The sequence below is a fragment of the Teleopsis dalmanni genome, chromosome X (genome assembly GCF_002237135.1).
Source record: "Teleopsis dalmanni isolate 2A chromosome X, ASM223713v2, whole genome shotgun sequence".
Taxonomy (NCBI): domain Eukaryota; kingdom Metazoa; phylum Arthropoda; class Insecta; order Diptera; family Diopsidae; genus Teleopsis; species Teleopsis dalmanni.
The window spans coordinates 33,481,546-33,501,556 of NC_051848.1; the positions used below are offsets into that span (position 1 = coordinate 33,481,546).

Genomic DNA, 20,011 nt, shown 5'->3' on the forward strand with positions numbered 1-20,011 from the left:
ATTTCAGGTTTATTGGCTTAATCGCTTACGATGATCTCGTTGCTATTAACTTCTGTATTTATTGGGATTTAACAGCCAATTTGTTGCTTGTGTTATTTTGTTTTTGTTTTTTGTTTTTGCTTTCATTGTTGTTGCTCTCTGTGGCTTTTATGCATATACTCAGCATTTTTCGCTTAACTAAGGTCAGTTAAATTTACTGTAGTTGTTATTGTTGTTGTTAATTTGGAAAATTGCAGCAGTTATGTTTGCAATAGCAGCAGTAGTCGGTAATAAGCAAGCAGTCAACAGTCGGCAGTCAGCTGGCAATAATAGTTACTGTGAAGTTGTGATTGTTATTTGTTTTTGTACGGCTACATACAATATGGTAAAGTTAAGCAGCACATTTAAAAAATTACATCAGCTTTTTTATTAACAAGCAACAAAAAGAGGCAATAAAAACGGAAACACTGAGAAAAATTCTACGATGATTTTATTTGATTTACCCGTAATTTTTTCTTTTAGAGTTGTGAAAAAAACAGCATTAAGTCTGGTTGAAACAAATTGGCATCACTTTTAAAATATTTTAAATGCTTTTTTCTGACATATGTTTTTTTGTTTGTATTGTGTACAATATATGTCTACCTTATAACGATTTTTGTAGAAGTTCTGGCTCTGAGTATGAGGAGGAGACCGTGCTCCATCTTATGTGTCAATGTCCTTCTTTAGCTAGAAGAAGATTAAAAAATCTTCGAATGCCCTTTTCTCACCGATCCGACTGAGCTATCATCCTATAATGTTAGGGACTTATGCAGACTTCGAGTTAAACAATTTTTTTGTAATTGCATGTAATTAACTCTCTAAACCCTATTTCATTCTATTTAGTTCGAGCTATGGAAGTTTGTTTGTAATTAACATATAATTTATAGGAGTGTAAAAAAAAAATTGTATGTATTTGTTAAAAAAATTCTTTAAAACTTTATAACTATATACCTATGTAGCTCAAAAATAAAGCATCAAATACAAAGTCTTCCCGAGTATAACTAATATCGTAGAATTTTGATGCTCCCGAAAATAAATATTTTACTTTTCTATGTGGAATAAAATAGTGTTGGGAAGCGTTTCCTACTTTTGACATGATAAATTCCTATGTTCATCTTTCACTCTACTCACTCTACTGTTGTAGTGAGCATAGATGGATTTAAATATAAATTGCGCTGTTCAAAACTTTGAGCATTTTAATTCCCTACTTTCCACGAAGAGTGTTTCCTACTACACAGTAATTTTTTAGAATTTATCGGAGATAGTTATTAAGTGGTAAAAAAAGAAATACTTGTTAAAGAAAGAAGTTTTTAAATGAAAATAATCAAATTCAGCAACAATATTAAAATTAAATATTAATATTAAATCGCCTATTATGTGATCGTGATGATTATTAACACTAACATAGTAGTTTAATAGTAGGCTGTCTTGATTTAGTCTTCGGAGCTAATAGGTTAAGAAGCAATTATGTTTATATTTAACCCATTGACTGGTATATAATGAACTAAACGAACATTACATAGTGTTCGAGCATGTGCTATTACACATGTATTAATATGAAACAAAATAATACTTAAAGTAGATCAGCTGTTCGAGTCTTTAAAGTGCTTGATAAAAATGTTCAAATTCTAGTGTATTCGAGCAGCTCGAGCATCATAACGCTCGAAACATTTGACGCATTAGTGAAAAATTAAGGTATTTCTGTTTCTTGAGAGTTATTTTACAAACATATACTATAATTTACTATTAAGAGTGAATTAGTTGTACTGTAAAATTATTTTAAGTACCGGACTTACATTAAATAATATAATGCTCCGTGGTCACTGACAGTTGAAAAATGTTGGTCTAAACTACTATGTATTATGTACTATAAATTTTTTTTAGTGTAATGAAAAAATTCTTAGACTTGGCGGATGTTTTGAAATATTTTATATTAGCCGCTAGTGTAATACTTTACTCTTTTTTTTTTTGTTTTTTTGTTTTTTTTTTTTTTTTTTTTTGGTTTGTAGTATACTTCAGGCCAAGTCGTTTCTAAGGTAATTAAAACGCATAGCTTGTAAGAGAAGAAACCAAAAAAAACGCATTGCCAGCTGCGAATTTCGTTTTAACGATCACTACGATGCTTAAGCTACGCCAAACCACGGCTGCCGTAAGCATGGCGTGTGAAAAGTGCCGGCGGGGGTATTGCCATTTAAGTGTGTAGCATTTTTTTTTGCGAAACTTTAAAATTTAGAATATTAACGACTTGTTGCGTTTAATTTTTACGATAGGTTGAATAAATTTATGCTGTATTTTGCATGGCGTGCTCGTACTTTGCGCAATATTTTAGATATAAAAAAATTATTTTAAATTAATTGAATGCGATATGATTTTGTTGAATTTAAATTTTTAAACAAGTTGCTGCTGCAATTTATTTATGACTCAGTATTAAGAAATATGAAAATATTTAGTAAATAAAATGATTCCCATTATGTGTTTGGGTGCTTTTGAGTGCGTGATCGGTTTTATCAAGAATATTTATTAGATGAGTTGATGTCTGAATGGACTATCAATAATAACAGGCAAGGTAATTTATGCGACTGCAGTTGAACATATATACATTTTTTTTTTCCACTGTGTACTTTCAAATTAACAGCATTCAATTTTTATTGCATTGGCAATAGAATTGCATAAAATTTTAACACATTCCAGCCAATTTGACGCATGACTTAAATGTTATCTCGTTCGCTGTGAAATGAGGTTCGTTGCTTAAGTCTCTTGTTTTAAATTCTCATACAAGTGTGAAATGCAAATAATTTAATTATTTATTAAAAAATGTGCTTCCCATTTAAAACACAAAATTTTCAAAATATTCATAACTAGTGTCGTGACTGTTGAATTGCATTTTACAAAGGAAGTTTTAAAAACTGACTAAAGTTTGTAAACATATCGAGGTTGGATGTCAATTAATTTTTATAATGACACAATAGAGCATTGTTAATGAAATTGCATTTAATATTCTTAAAATAACTTCTTTCTATACAGTTTTTCAAATCTGAACATTCCAAAAAAATTTTTTCTAATTAGAAAATCTTCTTCTTTTAGTACTTGTCATTAAAAATGACTAATTTTTGAAATAATTCTTCATCTATTAAGATTAAAATCCGCTCAGTTGTTTAATTATTGGAAACATAATCAGAAAATCTTTTACCTGTCAACAAAAAATGTGATTTTATTCTTCAAATTAATTCAATGTAATAAACTAATCCCTTTAAAATGGATAATGTACAGACATATTTTTAACAGACCCACTAATAAATATTGTCTTTTATGAAAATAGCTATACAAATGCTACGTCATATAAATTTGATCTGTTTAAAAAGAAAACAACTGTTTTTTGTTCAAACACGATTTGCATCAATAGGCGCAAAATCTTGTTCCGGTGTTTTTTGAGTCCCTTGATAACCGTTTCTTGCATTTTACAAGTATTAAATATAATTTTGCATTATATTTCTTTTTACTGTTGGACTCTTTTTAGCAAGCATTTTTAGTGATATTTATACAGGGTTTTTTTTTTCATAACAAAACATCAATAATAATAATTTATTATAATAATTGTTTCCTCCATTTATTTTCTTCGAAAAAAAAAACATATTTTTTTAACAAACTTAAAGCATCTCAGCATATAATATTTATAATTCTAGTTTAAAACTACTACATAAAAATCTTATCAAAATCAAGCAAATAATTCTAAAATATCTTACTAAGCAAGGTTCGTCACAAAGATTTTGTATTTAATAATGTTAATTAAAATAATTTCTATGAAAATTTAATAATAAAGTCAATGTCCGTAGAAACTTATATCGAAAGGTTAAACGATTTCATATAAGAATTATAATAATTAATTATTTAAAAATAGTGCTGCATAAAGCAACTTCACTTTAACGCCATTAAAATTATAATTCTTAGAATTTCATAAGTGTATATTTATCATTTATTTCTATATGAGAATTATAATAAATAATTATTAAAAAATAGTGCTGCATAAAGCAACTTCACTTTGACGCCATTAAAATTATAATTCTTAGAATTTCTTAAGTGTATATTTATCATTTTTTTTCTATATAAGAATTATAATAAATAATTATTTAAAAATAGTGCTGCATAAAGCAACTTCACTTTAACGGCATTAAAATTATAATTCTTAGAATTTCTTAAGTGTATATTTATCATTTTTTTTTCTATATAAGAATTATAATAAATAATTATTTAAAAATAGTGCTGCATAAAGCAACTTCACTTTAACGGCATTAAAATTATAATTCTTAGAATTTCTTAAGTGTATATTTATCATTTTTTTTCTATATGAGAATTATAATAAATAATTAAACGTTATTAAAATCATATTTTTTTAATATTTTTTATTATATTTTTTTAGTGTTTATTTATTTTTATTTTTATTATTTTTATTTTAAAATATTATATATGAAATGACTAATTTAAACATCTATAAAAAAATTATTAGCTCATGCAGTTTCAAATAAAATAATAACAATTAAAGATTATTCTGAAACATAACCTAAACTATACTGCATTGAGTTTTGAACTTAGATATCCTTTAGATGGGTTTTTAGTGGAGATCTAAAGTTACAGAAATTGATTGTTCCAATAATAACTTTGGCAAAGATTACTAGTAATTCCAATTTCAGTATTGTATTTATTATATTATAAATATATATATAATAACAATAATATAAATATTAATTATTATAATTATATTTATTATTATTTTTTTTTCAGAACTTATTCCTAGACTCTATGTATTCCTACTCTATAAACTATTACCTTATTTTATTTTCGCCTAAATTTAATTTTACTTTCACGAATGTAGTATCAAAATATATATTTGTATCAACTCTGATGTGTACTTTGATCAAATAAATAAAGTTAAAGTTAACAAAGTCATGTCCAGAAAAGATTCTATTCTTTTATTTTATTAAAGCCTCTTAAATCCATAATATTTAATGAGGTCCATTAATTGTCCAAACTTTTTTTGTACTTGTAATGTAATCCAAAAATATTTAGAAAATATTAAAGATGTGAAAAGGAAAGTTTATTATGTTCCATTCTGGTCAGATTTTATTAAAGTGTCTTAAGTCCATAATATTTAATAATGTCCATTAATTGGCCAAACTTTTTTTGTACTTGTAATGTTATCCAAAAATATTCAGATAATATTTGAGATATAAAAATGAAGTTTTATATGTGAAACTTGAATTTTATACACTGGAATTATGATAAATTATATCTGTCCAAAATTTTGTTTTCTTTATACCTGTAATATAGGTCAAAAATATTCCGAAAATATTATAGATACAAAAGGGAAATTTTTGAATTCTGTTTAGATTTTATTAAAGTCTTTCAGTTTATAATATATAATTAGGTCTATTAAGTATCCAAAGATTTTTTTGAACTTGTAATATTATCGAAAAATATTAAAAAAACATACAACATATATAGGCTAATTTATGAGATAAAACCGCTATTTAGAAATGAAAATCTCAATGCTAAGAACAGGAAACTGATATATAACCAAATAATTCGTCCGTCACTTCTATATGGATGTGTAGCGCTTACAAAAGCTTCAAACACTACTATTTGCCAGCTAGAAATTGCACAAAGTCAGGCTTTTCAAGGTACCATGGTATATTAGGATGAATGACATCCTCAGGAACCACAAGATTGATCCGATCAAAAAATACATAAACGATAGAGCACTGAAATTATTTGTGAAAACTGACACACTTACCAACACGGCGTTATCGATTCTCAGAATGGTTACAGGCTCCTCGGGAAGGTATACAAATCTGAGGTCAATTATTGCTTAGTCTGATTCAGTGATAGTTTCAACATAAATATGAAAATTAGATAAAAACATTTCTTTTAGTAGAGAACATTTAGAAGGTATTGTGTTCTTTGACTTCATTAAGATGTATCTATTTTATGTCAATAGCGTATAATGTATTTTTCTCATTTTATTTTACAACAAAAGAAAAAAACACAGTCGATGTTTCCTCCTTCATACCGTTGCTATATGGGCTCGACTTTAACTCAAATTTCTCACCTTCTGAAGAAGTCAAAAGCGATTACCAGTTGAGTAAAAATTTTACTATTGAACAAACTTCAATTGATATTCAATTCGCACCCAAATGTTAATTGCCGTTGTCTGATTGGACTCGGTCGTATCCATTGCTCTATTAAAATTGCTTTGCACTCCACATAACAATTAGCTGAACTATTTCTTTATTGATTTAATCGATAGTTTTTCACTTCGCATGGTGTCAGGAAACTTAATGTCATTGTCTCTCGAGTTTTCTTTTAACTGCGCTTCGACTACTTAAAAAGCCGCAATCATAAAATGAAGAAATGACTAAGCAATAAAGTCTGGAAATATCTATTAGTTCCTAATTGTTGCTAACAAAGTGTTAATTGCGAAAAATATTGAAATCATAAGCTTCAAGTAGCATTCACGGGCACTGAAATTTCGTGTTAGTTTATCAACACAAATGACGCAAGATGGATTCTTCATTGAACGAAGTATTATTTGCACGGTAAATAAAGTCTAAGTCTGTCTAATATGCAAACTCACTAGGGTAATGTAATTACTGGCCATATTGACCCTTTGCTAACTGTTTCATTACTTAATACTTAATCACTCTAGACAAGTACTTAAAACGTCAAACAAGTGCTTAATACGCCAAACAGAACTGTTTTGTTTCCAGTAGCAATGCGATTATTTGCTTTACGAGGGGTGCCACTTAAGTAAGTAGGTCGAGTGTTTATAATTTACAGAAAAGTTGTAAAAAATAGTGTTAATAGGTTAGGTAATAATGTCAAATTTGTAAACAAAATAATTAGTTTTTAATTCTATTAGCAATTTGTATTTATTTTCGTGTTTATTGATCATTTACCATAGTTAAAAAGTAAATAAGAATAATGAGTGAAATATTTAATACCTTCGAAACCTTAAACGAAGCGATGTCAGTATGCGATTATGTTTATCAAGTGTAGAAAAATAGACATTGTAGCTCTTTTCATGAAAATGGAGCACATTTGGGCCCTAAATAGTCCAAATAAAATAAATATAGTTGTGATACCATGAAAAAGTGTTAAGGTACTAGCACTAATACTAATTCAGAAGTTAGTATATCGTTTCGATGAAATATTCAGTATTTTAAATAAATATATTGTAGTTGGTGGATGAACAGTTAAAGAAGTTGCGGACTTCAAGAATTGCATAGAACAAACAAATAATAATCTAAGTATTATAACGGGATTCCTAACCGGTCACTATAGATCGAATAATCACCTAACAAAGTCAGGAATTCAATCTTAGATTAGATTTTAAAACAGATTGGGAACTTGTCAGCATGTCACTGCATCCTTTATGGATTATTGTGACATACTGATTTTAGTTCCATAGACGATTAGCAGTTAAGAACGGCATTATGTCCTTTTGAGAGATGTTACCTAATTCCGTTATAAAAAGTCTGCAGATACTGTAAAGAAGAGAGAGAAACCGCATACCATGTCCTAGGGGCGTGTCCGGTATTGATGCATAAGTGAAAGCAACACTTTGGTGGGTATTTCATGGAATATAAAAGGATTCAAGATTAGAAAAGATAGGTTTCTGTAGTATGTTTCATTAAAGAAATCGGACTTGGAGAAAAAAGACTCTAATCTGACTTTGGAGGGTATTTCATGGAATATAAAAGGATTCAAGATTAGAAAAGATAGGTTTCTGTAGTATCTTTCATTAAAGAAATCGGACTTGAAAAAATACTCTAATCCTACTTTGGAGATTATTTCATGGAATATAAGGATTCAAGATTAGGAAAGATAGGTTTCTATACAATCGTTCAGTAAAGAAATCGGACTTGTGGAAAATTTCTGATATGACTAAGTGCCACAATAGATCTTTTAGTTCGCAGTGTACTATTCCTTTTCCATATTAATTCAGTAGTATAATATCGTGAGCTGTGTAGGTGTTGAGCTTTAATAAAAAACTAAACAAATAAAAAATAATATTAATAGCTCTTGAATATATACGAACTTGTTGCTTAAACAAATTGTATATCTCCATTTTATGCTTAAGTTAAATTTATTTAGTGTACATTAAGACTGAAAAGTTTTCGGAAATTCTCATTTAAAATTCGCGCGCTGTATATTTTTCGATATTTTAAGTTTATGTAGTTTGGCAGCACTGTCCTTAATTACTATGCCAAAAATGAGCTCGATCTGTCAGACAGTTCGTTTACGGCAGCTGTTGAAACCAGTTCACCTCAGTAGTGCGTTGCGAAATGTCTTCGACGGTCGTACGACCGTCCTGGAAGGCTTTGTACCACTCATAAACTTGAGTTTTCGATAAAACTGATTCCCCATAAGCCTTTTGTAGCATTCGCAACGATTCTGCACACGAAATTTCGTTCGAAACACAAAATTTGATGCAAACTCTTTGTTCAATATTTTTTTCCATTGTTTTTTTCGCAACGCCCTACTGAGGTGAACTGGTTTCAACAGCTGCCGTAAACGAACTGTCTGACAGATCGCGCTCATTTTTGGCATAGTAATTAAGGACAGTGCTGCCAAACTACATAAACTTAAAATATCGAAAAATATACAGCGCGCGAATTTTAAATGAGAATTTCCGAAAACTTTTCGGTCTTAATGTATAAAAAAATATTTAAGCATAAACTGTCTGAAGAACTGAAACCGGAACTTAAACCAAAGATGAAATTTTTGAATAATTAATAAATTATTTTCTTATACGAAAATGAAATGAAATAAATTTCATTTCGAAATTGTTAATATCGTTGTTAATTGGCTCATACATAACTATCAAAAGTATATATTTCATGCTACGTGTACAAATAAATATACACTTCCACAACATACACAGATACAAGATACAATTTGCTTTGCAACAATGACCCGGGTGTAGCGTGCAACACGCCATTCTCGTACGATTTTTCTCAATTATTTTGACATTAACAATGAATGAATGAGTCCGTAACAGTCCGGGCAGTCCGGACAGCGCATAACGTTCAGCCCATGAATGAATGCATACGTAATAATCCGCCTTTATGAGCTGCAATGAGCCGGCGCCCCTGCACTTGCACCTGTGGCCTGTGGACACTTGAACGACATCTCTTCTGCATTTTTAACCGCTTTTCGTAAATATTAATCATATCTGCTACTTGTTTTAAGCGCTTTTCAGCCGCAGATAAATTAATGTCAGCAACTGCAAATGAACTAAAATTAATATGTCAACAAGTTAACACGACGATGACAAATCAAAATTATTGTTATTAAAATTTAAGAGAAAAAAAGAACAAAAAAAATTAAAAAAAAAAACATAAGCAAACAAAAAAAAATTCAACAAGTCATAATAATATTAATAAATAATAATAATAACATGTAATTATAATTTTAAAGCTGACAGCCTGTTTATCTCAAGTGTAAATGTTACACTAAAACTCGTATCTCTATCTGCATCTCTGCCGTGGCCGTATCTACCGTATTTACCGTATCTGCTGCTATATCTGCCGTATCTGCCCTGTCCGTATCTGCCCTGTCCGTATCTGCCGTATGTGCCTGTAATGTGTGTTGTACATAATTAACTCAACTCGACGATAAGTTCAAAAAATTAACAATTCATAACAAAATGTTTTATATGTTTTATGTGTTTTAATAATGAAATACACACTTTATGGCTTTCGTATTTATTCACAAACATTTAAAGAAGACTTTCATGGCCAAGCGATTTTATTTCAATTTGCCCTTTAACACTTCAATACGAATTTATGTAAATTTGAAGTGTTTTAATACTTTTAATATTTTTGTTTGAGTTTTATATTTTCTGAAATATATTAGATCTTTCAATATATAATTTTTTTTTTCTTTTTTGTATGCTTTTAAGTACGATCTTTGCCTTGACACAAGTGACTTGATTCTTTCAAATCAAAACTGCTTTTATATTAAAAATTTCAAAGAATTTTTCTTAGCCGCTGTATTTTTCTTAACACAAAAGACTTAAACAGCAAACTTGTTTTCAGAGTTTCGATTTGAGTAGACAGACTAAAGATGAAGTAAGAGTTGTATTGCTAGTTGGTCAATCCAATAGGTAACTGGATATTTATTAATTAGTTCCTGTTGCTTCTAATTCGATACAAATATAGATATTAGCTATTAGTTTATATAAATATATGTCTGTTAAACAAGTTCATGAAACATCATGGGCTTAGTCAAGGGATGGAAGGTAGGGTATCTTTTTTCTGTAAAAAGATATAAACAAATCTAAATACATTTATATTCAAGCACTAATGCTTAGGGAACTTGAGCTATGTTAACTTAAGTTGGCAGACCTTTTTTGTAAAAATCCAAGAACAAAATTAAATACATTTCCATGATTGACGTGTCTTATGACGAAAAGAAACTATTTAAAAGTTAGAAGGATTCGTATAGAAAAGAAAAGACAACAACAAAAATTTTGTTAATTTATTCAAATTTGGCTGACAATACAAAGCTGTTTCGAGTATTGCCAAGTACCCATTCAAGTTTTTTTTTAATTAGATTATAGTTCGTTTATATTTTGTTTGGACTGCAAAATAAAGGACTTGGCCGAGTACATAGAATTGTCGGATTGATTCATTTTTACCTAATGGGAAAATTGTGCTCAGAGTTTTCTGGAAGTTTGAAATGAAATCAATATCGTTTTAAGGGTACACTTTATATGAGTCACAGATCATAATGATATTTAAGCAAGATTCGGTGATTTAGTCAGATACGGTACTGATCTCTCTCTAGGTGGAGATAGAAGCGGTATAGGGTTGCCTATCGTCAGGTTGAAACTATTTTGAAAACTCAAGTATCACTTGGAAGTCGGATCTGACCTGATTAAAAGAAGACTACTATAATGTCTGGGTTAGTTTTGATAGAAAAAAATCAAGGACTCACTTAGCTCATTAAGAGCTGAGTTCACTAATGAGCTCATTCAGAGAGATTATAGCTCAGGTTCAGGGCCACGAAATGTTTTCATAAATTATTAACATTTAAGGTCAATTGTGAAGTTGTGGTGCACAGCATGCACTAACATTGTCTGTGGCTGTACGTTTTTTACCTAGGCTGAAGATCATATAGTTCATTTTTTGACTAGCTTCGCAGAAATAACCAAAGTGAAATGTTCGAACTTGTAAGCCAAACAGTTCAATTACAATAATACAAGAAGATATAAGGACCAGCTAATATAAGTCGCATCTTCCAGATAATTTTAACGGCAATAGATATCCCCCGAGTGAAAGTGTTGACAAATATTTCAAGAACTATTCACTTAAATAAACCCAAACCTATATTTAGCAGAGTCGAGCTCTATACCTAAGGTTGTTAAAGTCTGCATCGAATAGAAGCTGAACAGCTCTCAAGGAAATAGTCACAGTTTATTCTTATGTATAGATAAATATAAATGCGTACTTTCCGTTCAAACACTCAACCATATGCGTACCATATTTACTATATATGTTACTATATATGTTATTATTTTATATTTTAAAACATAAATGTATCTACTAAATGTGTGAATACAAAGCTAATAAAAAATATTTTACTAAATAATAATTTTCTTATTACAGGACTTGTATTATATTTCTTTTGGTTATCCCGAAAAGGAGTTGAAAACAGATATTGCCTTAATTACTGGAGGTGGCAATGGTCTAGGAAGACTATTAGCCCAACGCTTGGGAAAAATGGGTACAAAGGTTGTGATATGGGACATCAACAAAGAAGGTAAGAAAGTACCAAATAAATTATAACTAAGCATAAAAATAAATTCCATATACGTGTAGGCATCAAAGAGACAATCAATATGGTGGAAGAGGAAGGCGGCTATTGCAAAGGTTACGTAGTTGATATATCAAGAAAAGAAGAAGTCTACAAAGCTGCCGATGTGATAAGAAATGAAATTGGTGACGTAAGTTAAAATATATATCATTACAATGCTACCTTAAATAATGAGTTCAGAGCAATGAATAACGAAACAAAGTTCATCATGCGCATGAATCGTAGCTTAAATAATTTTTATCAACAGAAATTTTTATGCAATACAAACTAAAAACATAATAAATACTATATACATTATTAAATAATAAGACAAAGCAGTGGAAATAATTAAAAGGTAACTTAATGATATACCTGGGGCATGCAACGTTCCACAAGAGTTGTAAGACGATTGCGTGAATATGTGAAGTCATTAAAAAAAGGCTGCGATTTTTGCTTTTTATTTATTTTTCATAAATTAAAAATTTTTAATTTTTACGACTCTTACTCGAATTTCTACAATTTTTTTTAATATACATTTATTTTTTTTCTATATTATAGCTGCTTGCATATTATTTATAATTAACGTTTATTATTTTATAAAATTGTTGCTTTCTAAGATTCATTAAAAAACTTCGAGAAATTGTGAGTATGGCACTTTAAAAAAAAAAAAAATAACGTAAGCTCCACACTCTAAACTTCACAGATCAAATGCCAAGTCCTCACTCCTAACCGTCGACGTGCCATAATCGCTTCATAAATTGTAAAATTACTTAAATGTATGCAGCACGGCCTTAGCAGCAGGGCATTTGCCGTGAGCCACATTTACTGCATGCACCCAGCACCTTCATTATTGTGGCTTTATTATGTCAGCATTTGGTCTGCTGTGGCGCACTTAATACATTTTAATTTTTTCCTTAAGCCGCTTAGAATTCTTTTTCTTTGCTACCATCCACAGCCCACTGTTCTCCGTTCTCTGCCCACTGTCCTCTGTGCACCATCTATCAACTACTACAGTCTGTAGGCTACAGGCTACAGTCCTCCTTATTTATTCCGCAGGCTTTTTGCTAAGTTAATTGTACAAGTGCTCGGCTGTCAAATCAACGTAACCAAGTCATAAACCAGCCCAACACTCCATGCCGTGCCATTTCTTACGACGGTTGGTCTGCATTCGCTTCTCCGACTTCATTAATTTTTATGCCTCGGATGCTAAATAATGGAATTCTTAAGCGTGTCAATGTCTACATGCCAAGCACGCCTCTGTCATTTTGTTTCTTTCAATTTTACATATACAATATATTTTTATTGTTTTTGGTATTTATTATTATTGTTCACATTATTAAATTAACCTTGAAAGAGGTTTCCCTTTAGGAGGGCTCCACATAAGCTGACCTACAGTAATTACTATGGGCCACGTATTTGCATTGGTTGCAGTTTTTGCCTGCCTTTCAACTGGTTGAATCCAAGTTTGATTTTAAGTGGAGCACATTTTCTTGTTTGCATTTTTTTTTCTTTAAGTTACTCTATAATCAGCGCGTTTAGGTATTTAGCAACAAATTACAGACTTATTAGCCAAATCGATTTAGTGCATATATTTTAATAGGTACTTAATTATAAACGCTTTTTAATCAATAATTACCGATTCAATTATAATTAACCGGTTGCAGTGGACAGCACGAAACCCGATTTTATGCTTACGAAAATACTTTTCTTATGGGGGGTAACCTGCTATAGGTGTATAAGAGCAACGTACAGAAAGACTGCCATAAACTAGATCACTTGTTTCTTATAAATGCATAAACTAACTTTAATTTTTAACACACTTTATTAATTAAAATTAAAAATCAATCATTTTAATTTTAGCAAGTTTGTACAAATATTTAAGACATTAAAAGGTTGATACTGCCTTATACAGAAGCACTATAGTCTTACATCCTAAGACATTTTCAATTATAGCTGCATTTATTTTTAAACTAAATTACACAAACTTATACACCCATAAAAAATAATATTATCACATTCTAATTTCTGGTTTAATAAAAATATAAAAAAGATATCCAAAATTGAATCGATATGTTCCGCCTTAGCTTATAAGATAATACTCTGCATATGTTATGCATACAGTCAAGTCTCTATTGTTAATTTCCAATGTTGTTCTTATTGTGTTAACCCGCCTACTTGTGAAGTTCCTTTGGGAGGTGTTGAACGACAATTGATTGTCGTTGGCGACGAGTGGCTCTGGGATGTAAACCCGACCGTTCTTGGAATCATGCTGTTTTAATCATTTTTACTAGTTAAAAAAATTGAAAAAACAAATTTTTTTGTGTAGTTATTTTAGAATAATTTATTCTAAAAATAATATTGTTTTGACTTACTATATGTGGTGAGGTACTGAAATTCTCTTTATCGCAACCATATTTTAATCGAATTTTGCTTTCTTATTCTTACCAAAATTTTATATGCAATCTGACAATGATTGTAGACATAACTTAACCCTTAATATCGATTTCACAATCGTTACGTTAGTCCCAATACTGACTTAAATCACTTTTTAATCAATAATTTTACTGTCCTAATTCATACTTTAATCAGTTTTGAGACTAAAGATACGATTGTAGAATCTATTCTAAATATATAATATAAATCTTACTTCAACAACTTTTATTTTTACCAAATAAAAAAAAAAGTTCTATGAAGTTCAAGTCACTACTGACACTACAGTCTACAGATCCCCTCGGGTTCTAAATTTTAAAAAATTTATTTCGTAGTAAAGAACGGAACGCACCAGAAGTATTTGAAGTACTATTCAAAAATCTCCTTCCGTATACTTTGAGTGTATTTGATAAAAAAAATAAAAATATACTTGCGTCGTGTAATGACATACATTTATATATATTTAAATTTTTATTATTACGTTTTTACGTCTTCTTCTTACGTTTTTCGTACATATATCTCCTATTACAAATACATTATGTGTACTTCAGGGCTTCTTTTTTCACTAAATGAAAATAAAATCATTGCGATTCTAATGGCATTGTTAAGTTGACACTTTATGAGATTAGTGGATTCAATTTTAATCTCTAGAACTATAAGCCCTCTCTATAAATTATATAATCTGGTAGCATTTTGAAAAATTTCAAATTTTCAAAATATTTTACAAAAGCCCTAGTATTTCTGTTCATCACAACTCCTTTTTAAATTATCTCTATGTATATGCGAGAATTTTTTATTATATTTAAATTCATTGAATTTTGGGTGGACTAGTGGTAGACTCTGTAACCGGACTCACTAGTGCCATGGTTATAGACGGTGATGATGGAAGAATCCGCATTCCTCTTATTAAAGTATAGCGTCAGGTGTTGAAGGAAGGCTTTGGACTGCATGGCTTGAACGAGATCTACAAAGTAGGTGCTAGAGGTAGAAACGTCAGATGGAGGGTTATGCAACCGGGTGAGGTACCCTCGAGCGAATTTCAGAAGGTACTCGTCGACGGGAGACAGTTTGACTTTGTCGAAATAAGCGGTATCGGGATCATCCTTAGTATTGCCTGATTACTTGACAAATTGTAATAAATCTTGAGGTGGCACACGTAAGCCGATTGAGAAATCATAAATTCTCTAAGAACTGCTTATATGTAGGCAAAATAAAAGCATTAGAGATAAAATGAAGATTGAGAAGAAATGAAAAAGAAAAAGAGTTTGGATAAAGTGCATTGATATTATAATTTATTATTATATAGCTGTGATACTTATGATATAAATGTATATATATATATATATATATGTAATATATGTAGGGTATTAACTGTGGATCTCATGTTAGAGCAAGCGTATTAAGTACAATTGTATGAATCTTTCTGAGGGTTCATTTTGTTGCGAGGTTAAGAATTTGATACTAAAATAATTTCAATATACTTATTGATGTCAAGTATTAATACATTTCTTTATTTTATATAGTATAATATGGAGTTAATGACAAAAATGTTTTCATTAAATCAGACGTCACGGAAAGATCTGAAAAACTCGAGTTCCAAATTTTTTTTTGTTTATTTATGACTGTACCTTATGAATAGAAAATTCAATAGAAATTTTAATTGTTTTCGAATCTTGACTTGTTCGTTTTTTTTACATAGATCAATAAAATTAAACAATTCCACACCATCAATCACATGATATAGGAGATCACGCTTATAAGGAAAACAAACCTATATATCGGTTCATCAAAAGTGATTCTTCAAAAAATATTATTACGTTCTATGACTCATATGAATCGGTCATCATAGATCTTAATGCTCTCAAATCTAAGATATTGATTGCAACTTGGTTAATCATAAGTTTTTTAACAAATTTCCGAGTAATAACATTCTAGGATATTTAGCATTTCCGATATAACTTCAATTTGAAATACGCTGCAATAATAAGGATTATAAGATTTTATAAAAACTTTGTTTTTTCAATTTGCTTTTACCTTTAATTCATTTATTAATTACTTTGGATTAATCCTTACTTTAAATTATATCTGACAGACTTCCATGAGCTTCACTAACACTTCATAAGATGATTTTGATATGAGATTTTAAGATTTTTCATACTCTTTAACATACTGCTACATAATTTAGCAAATCCCTATTATCATTTCATCCAACGAAGGTCAGATCCATAGTCGGTGTTTAACCGGTCGTTATCTGGTTGTCATATAAATGCATTAACTAAACATTATTATTATTATTAACAAATAGTGGTAATAATACTAGAATAATAATAACAAATACAAGAATTGTACGAAACTAAATATCAGAGCAACTTTTTTGAATAAAAATACAACACGTCTAACAACAGGTCCATGAAGTAAAATTCGTGTTATTCACTTTGAAAAGCCAAAAATAATAATATAAAAAACAAAAAACAAAAAAAAAAAAAAAAAAAAAAACAAAAAAAAAACAAAAAAAAACAAAAAAAAAATAAAAAAAGAAAACAAAACAAAAAAATTCAAAAAGCTGTCTAATAAAATTTAAATAATATATATAGTATATTCACATTGTTTTTCCATAAGGTAAAAAAAATCGGCTTTATTTTACTAAAACAGCCAGATCAAGGATGCCATATCCCACAATATCCAAATCTCTATAATTCACATTTGGAACTTCCGACTGAATGCTCAAAAACAATATAGAAGTATCTAAATGTATAGTTTTATGGGACTTTTGACTTAGGAAAGACTTCTAGTCCGGTGGTATTTATGCAATTCTTACTGATCGTGTCCGCTTCCGGTCGAGTCATACTTATTAAAATCCAAGTTAATGCATATGGATGCGCTCTTCTCCAACAAAATCTTTAACTATCTCAACTGAGAAATCAATATTAACGTGTTTATACCGTATTATCATCATTAATAGTATATATTAAATGTATATATATGTATATATATATGTATAATTTATAATTACTATATGCATATATGTATATAATGTATATAATATATAATGAATATAATATATTTATTGTATATAATGTATATTTATATCATGTTATTTCATAAATATCACTTAATCCCATTCCTTAAGTTGAGAGGATTTCGGAATCACGGATGCTTTCTTGTTAAGTGAGAAGGTTTTGATCTCCTTCTATGTGAGACCCACCTACCAATCTCTGCATAAACGTTATCAACCATAAAAGTCAAATTATTGAAAAAAATTAAATGATGAGTTCTGAAAGGTTTGGACTAAACACTTTTTTAATTATGTTGCATAAGTCTTTAATAACTTAATTAATTAAAGTAATGAAAGTATTAAGTTGAAATGACAGATTATAGGGTGCAGTTAGCGTGCAAATTAACCCATAAATTAGATTAACTGATATGTGTAGTAACAAAACTTAATGGCCTTTTGCACACATTCAAACAATAAATTTTAGACAACCTTGCCTTTGATTGAGACTGAAGCTACATGTTAATGCACTTAATATTAATTAAGGTGCTATGAATGCAACAACATTTGCATACGAGTATGCAACAGTTGCAGAAAACAAACCAACAAAAACAAAACAACCAACGTCACTGCCCTGCCACATCCAACAACCAACAACCAACAGTCGACATACATACGAGTATACATTAAGACTGAAAAGTTTTCGGAAATTCTCATTTAAAATTCGCGCGCTGTATATTTTTCGATATTTTAAGTTTATGTAGTTTGGCAGCACTGTCCTTAATTACTATGCCAAAAATGAGCGCGATCTGTCAGACAGTTCGTTTACGGCAGCTGTTGAAACCAGTTCACCTCAGTATTGCGTTGCGAAATGTCTTCGACGGTCTTACGACCGTCCTGAAAGGCTTTGTACCACTCATAAACTTGAGTTTTCGATAAAACTGATTCCCCATAAGCCTTTTGTAGCATTCGCAACGATTCTGCACACGAAATTCGTTCGAAACACAAAATTTGATGCAAACTCTTTGTTCAATATTTTTTTCCATTGTTTTTTTCGCAACGCACTACTGAGGTGAACTGGTTTCAACAGCTGCCGAAAACGAACTGTCTGACAGATCGCGCTCATTTTTGGCATAGTAATTAAGGACAGTGCTGCCAAACTACATAAACTTTAAAATATCGAAAAATATACAGCGCGCGAATTTTAAATGAGAATTTCCGAAAACTTTTCGGTCTTAATGTACGTTCAGTTTGGTTGAATGGTATACTACGAATCCGAGTTGGTTAATGATGACAACAATCAACAATGGCTTCACTCTGAGCCATGGATGGAGGAACAACGCATTACGGCTCAACTTTGATTTACTGCTGCCGCTGCTGTTGCTACTGCGGTACACAGTGCTCATCTGCTGTTGCATTGGCAGTGGGCATGTGGACGGGTGCAGATGTTGGTGCTGGAGTTGGTGTTGCGCGTAATTCCTGAGCGTGTTAATTATGGGTTGTAACCGACATAATGACTAAGTTAAGCGGCTGTTAAAATAATACGAAACCAAGTGCATTAAGCCATATAACATTTTTACAGCCGGAGACCACGAGCGACTGCAAAACGTTATCGGAGATGCGTCACACTAGAGCAACGTATCAAGTCACATGCAGATGCGTGAGAAATTAATTACGTTAATTATATTAATTAAATAAAAAATTTAAATTGGACTAGTACTGCATAGAACATTATGCAGTGAGTAATATGATCTCAGGGCAGCCCGCTACCGATGTATTTAAATTGTTACAGTAGCGCTTTAAGTGCTTTTTAATATTCAATCATTTAGTTCTCATTGTCTGCACTTCAGGGGATTTTCTTTCGATTCTGAAATATTTTTTTTTTTTATATTTTAAAAATCTAAAAGATACAGAGGGGCTACAATTTGTGTTTTTTTTGTTTTTTTATTAACTGACGAAATTGCACTTTCGATTGCAAAATAGGCAATTTTGTCGCAATAGCTTCAGCAGTATTTGCCAATTTTAGTATCTACAGCAGTCAAGCAAACATCGTGGAGCTTTGCTTATTAGCCACATTTGACATACTTCGTATTTGAGAAGAGTATCTGCTGCATCTTAGCTTATAGTTTATTCAAATGCAAACTGCATTTATGGCCAAATTTTCAAATTTTGAATTGCAAGACACAAAGCCAAGCAATTCAACTTGCAACAGAAAACGTTTCGACAATGCAACTCAACTCAGCTCAACTCAACTCAGCTCAGCTCAACTCAAATCAAGTCAAGTCAAGACGATTTCTACTTTGCAATTTCTTTCAATTAACTTCAATTTAAAATTCTAATTATATTAATGATACCCAACAAATCTGAAAATAAACAGAAATAAATATTCCATTGAGGTGTCGTAATCGGAGTTTAGCTAAAAAATTCACGATTTTTATGAAAATTACATAAAAATTTTCTTGTTTCTCAATTGTGAGTTGTGAGTTGTGAGTTATGAAAAGGTGTTCATTCAGATATTACCACCGAAGGAGGTAAAACTATCTGACATAATTATTGTTTAATACTGAGCAGCGAGTGAAAGCGTTTTACAAAATATATAATTTGATAGACAATTATGTCTTACACAAGTCCTCACCCACTTTGGAGTTATGTGAATATAATGCAGTGAGATCAAATATGAGATACTGCCATAATATCATACATAGTAGTGAGGTGTTG

General features: G+C 30.3%; 1 protein-coding gene across 1 annotated transcript in view; it reads left to right on the forward strand.

The window, feature by feature from the left end:
• LOC119662016 (estradiol 17-beta-dehydrogenase 11) overlaps window positions 1-20,011 on the forward strand; it is a 58,630-nt gene that overhangs the window by 24,298 nt on the left and 14,321 nt on the right. Inside the window, exons 2-3 of the mRNA XM_038071554.1 lie at window positions 11,685-11,838; window positions 11,898-12,022. Of these exons, the coding sequence (XP_037927482.1) occupies window positions 11,685-11,838; window positions 11,898-12,022 (279 nt within the window). The remainder of the gene's footprint in view (window positions 1-11,684; window positions 11,839-11,897; window positions 12,023-20,011) is intronic.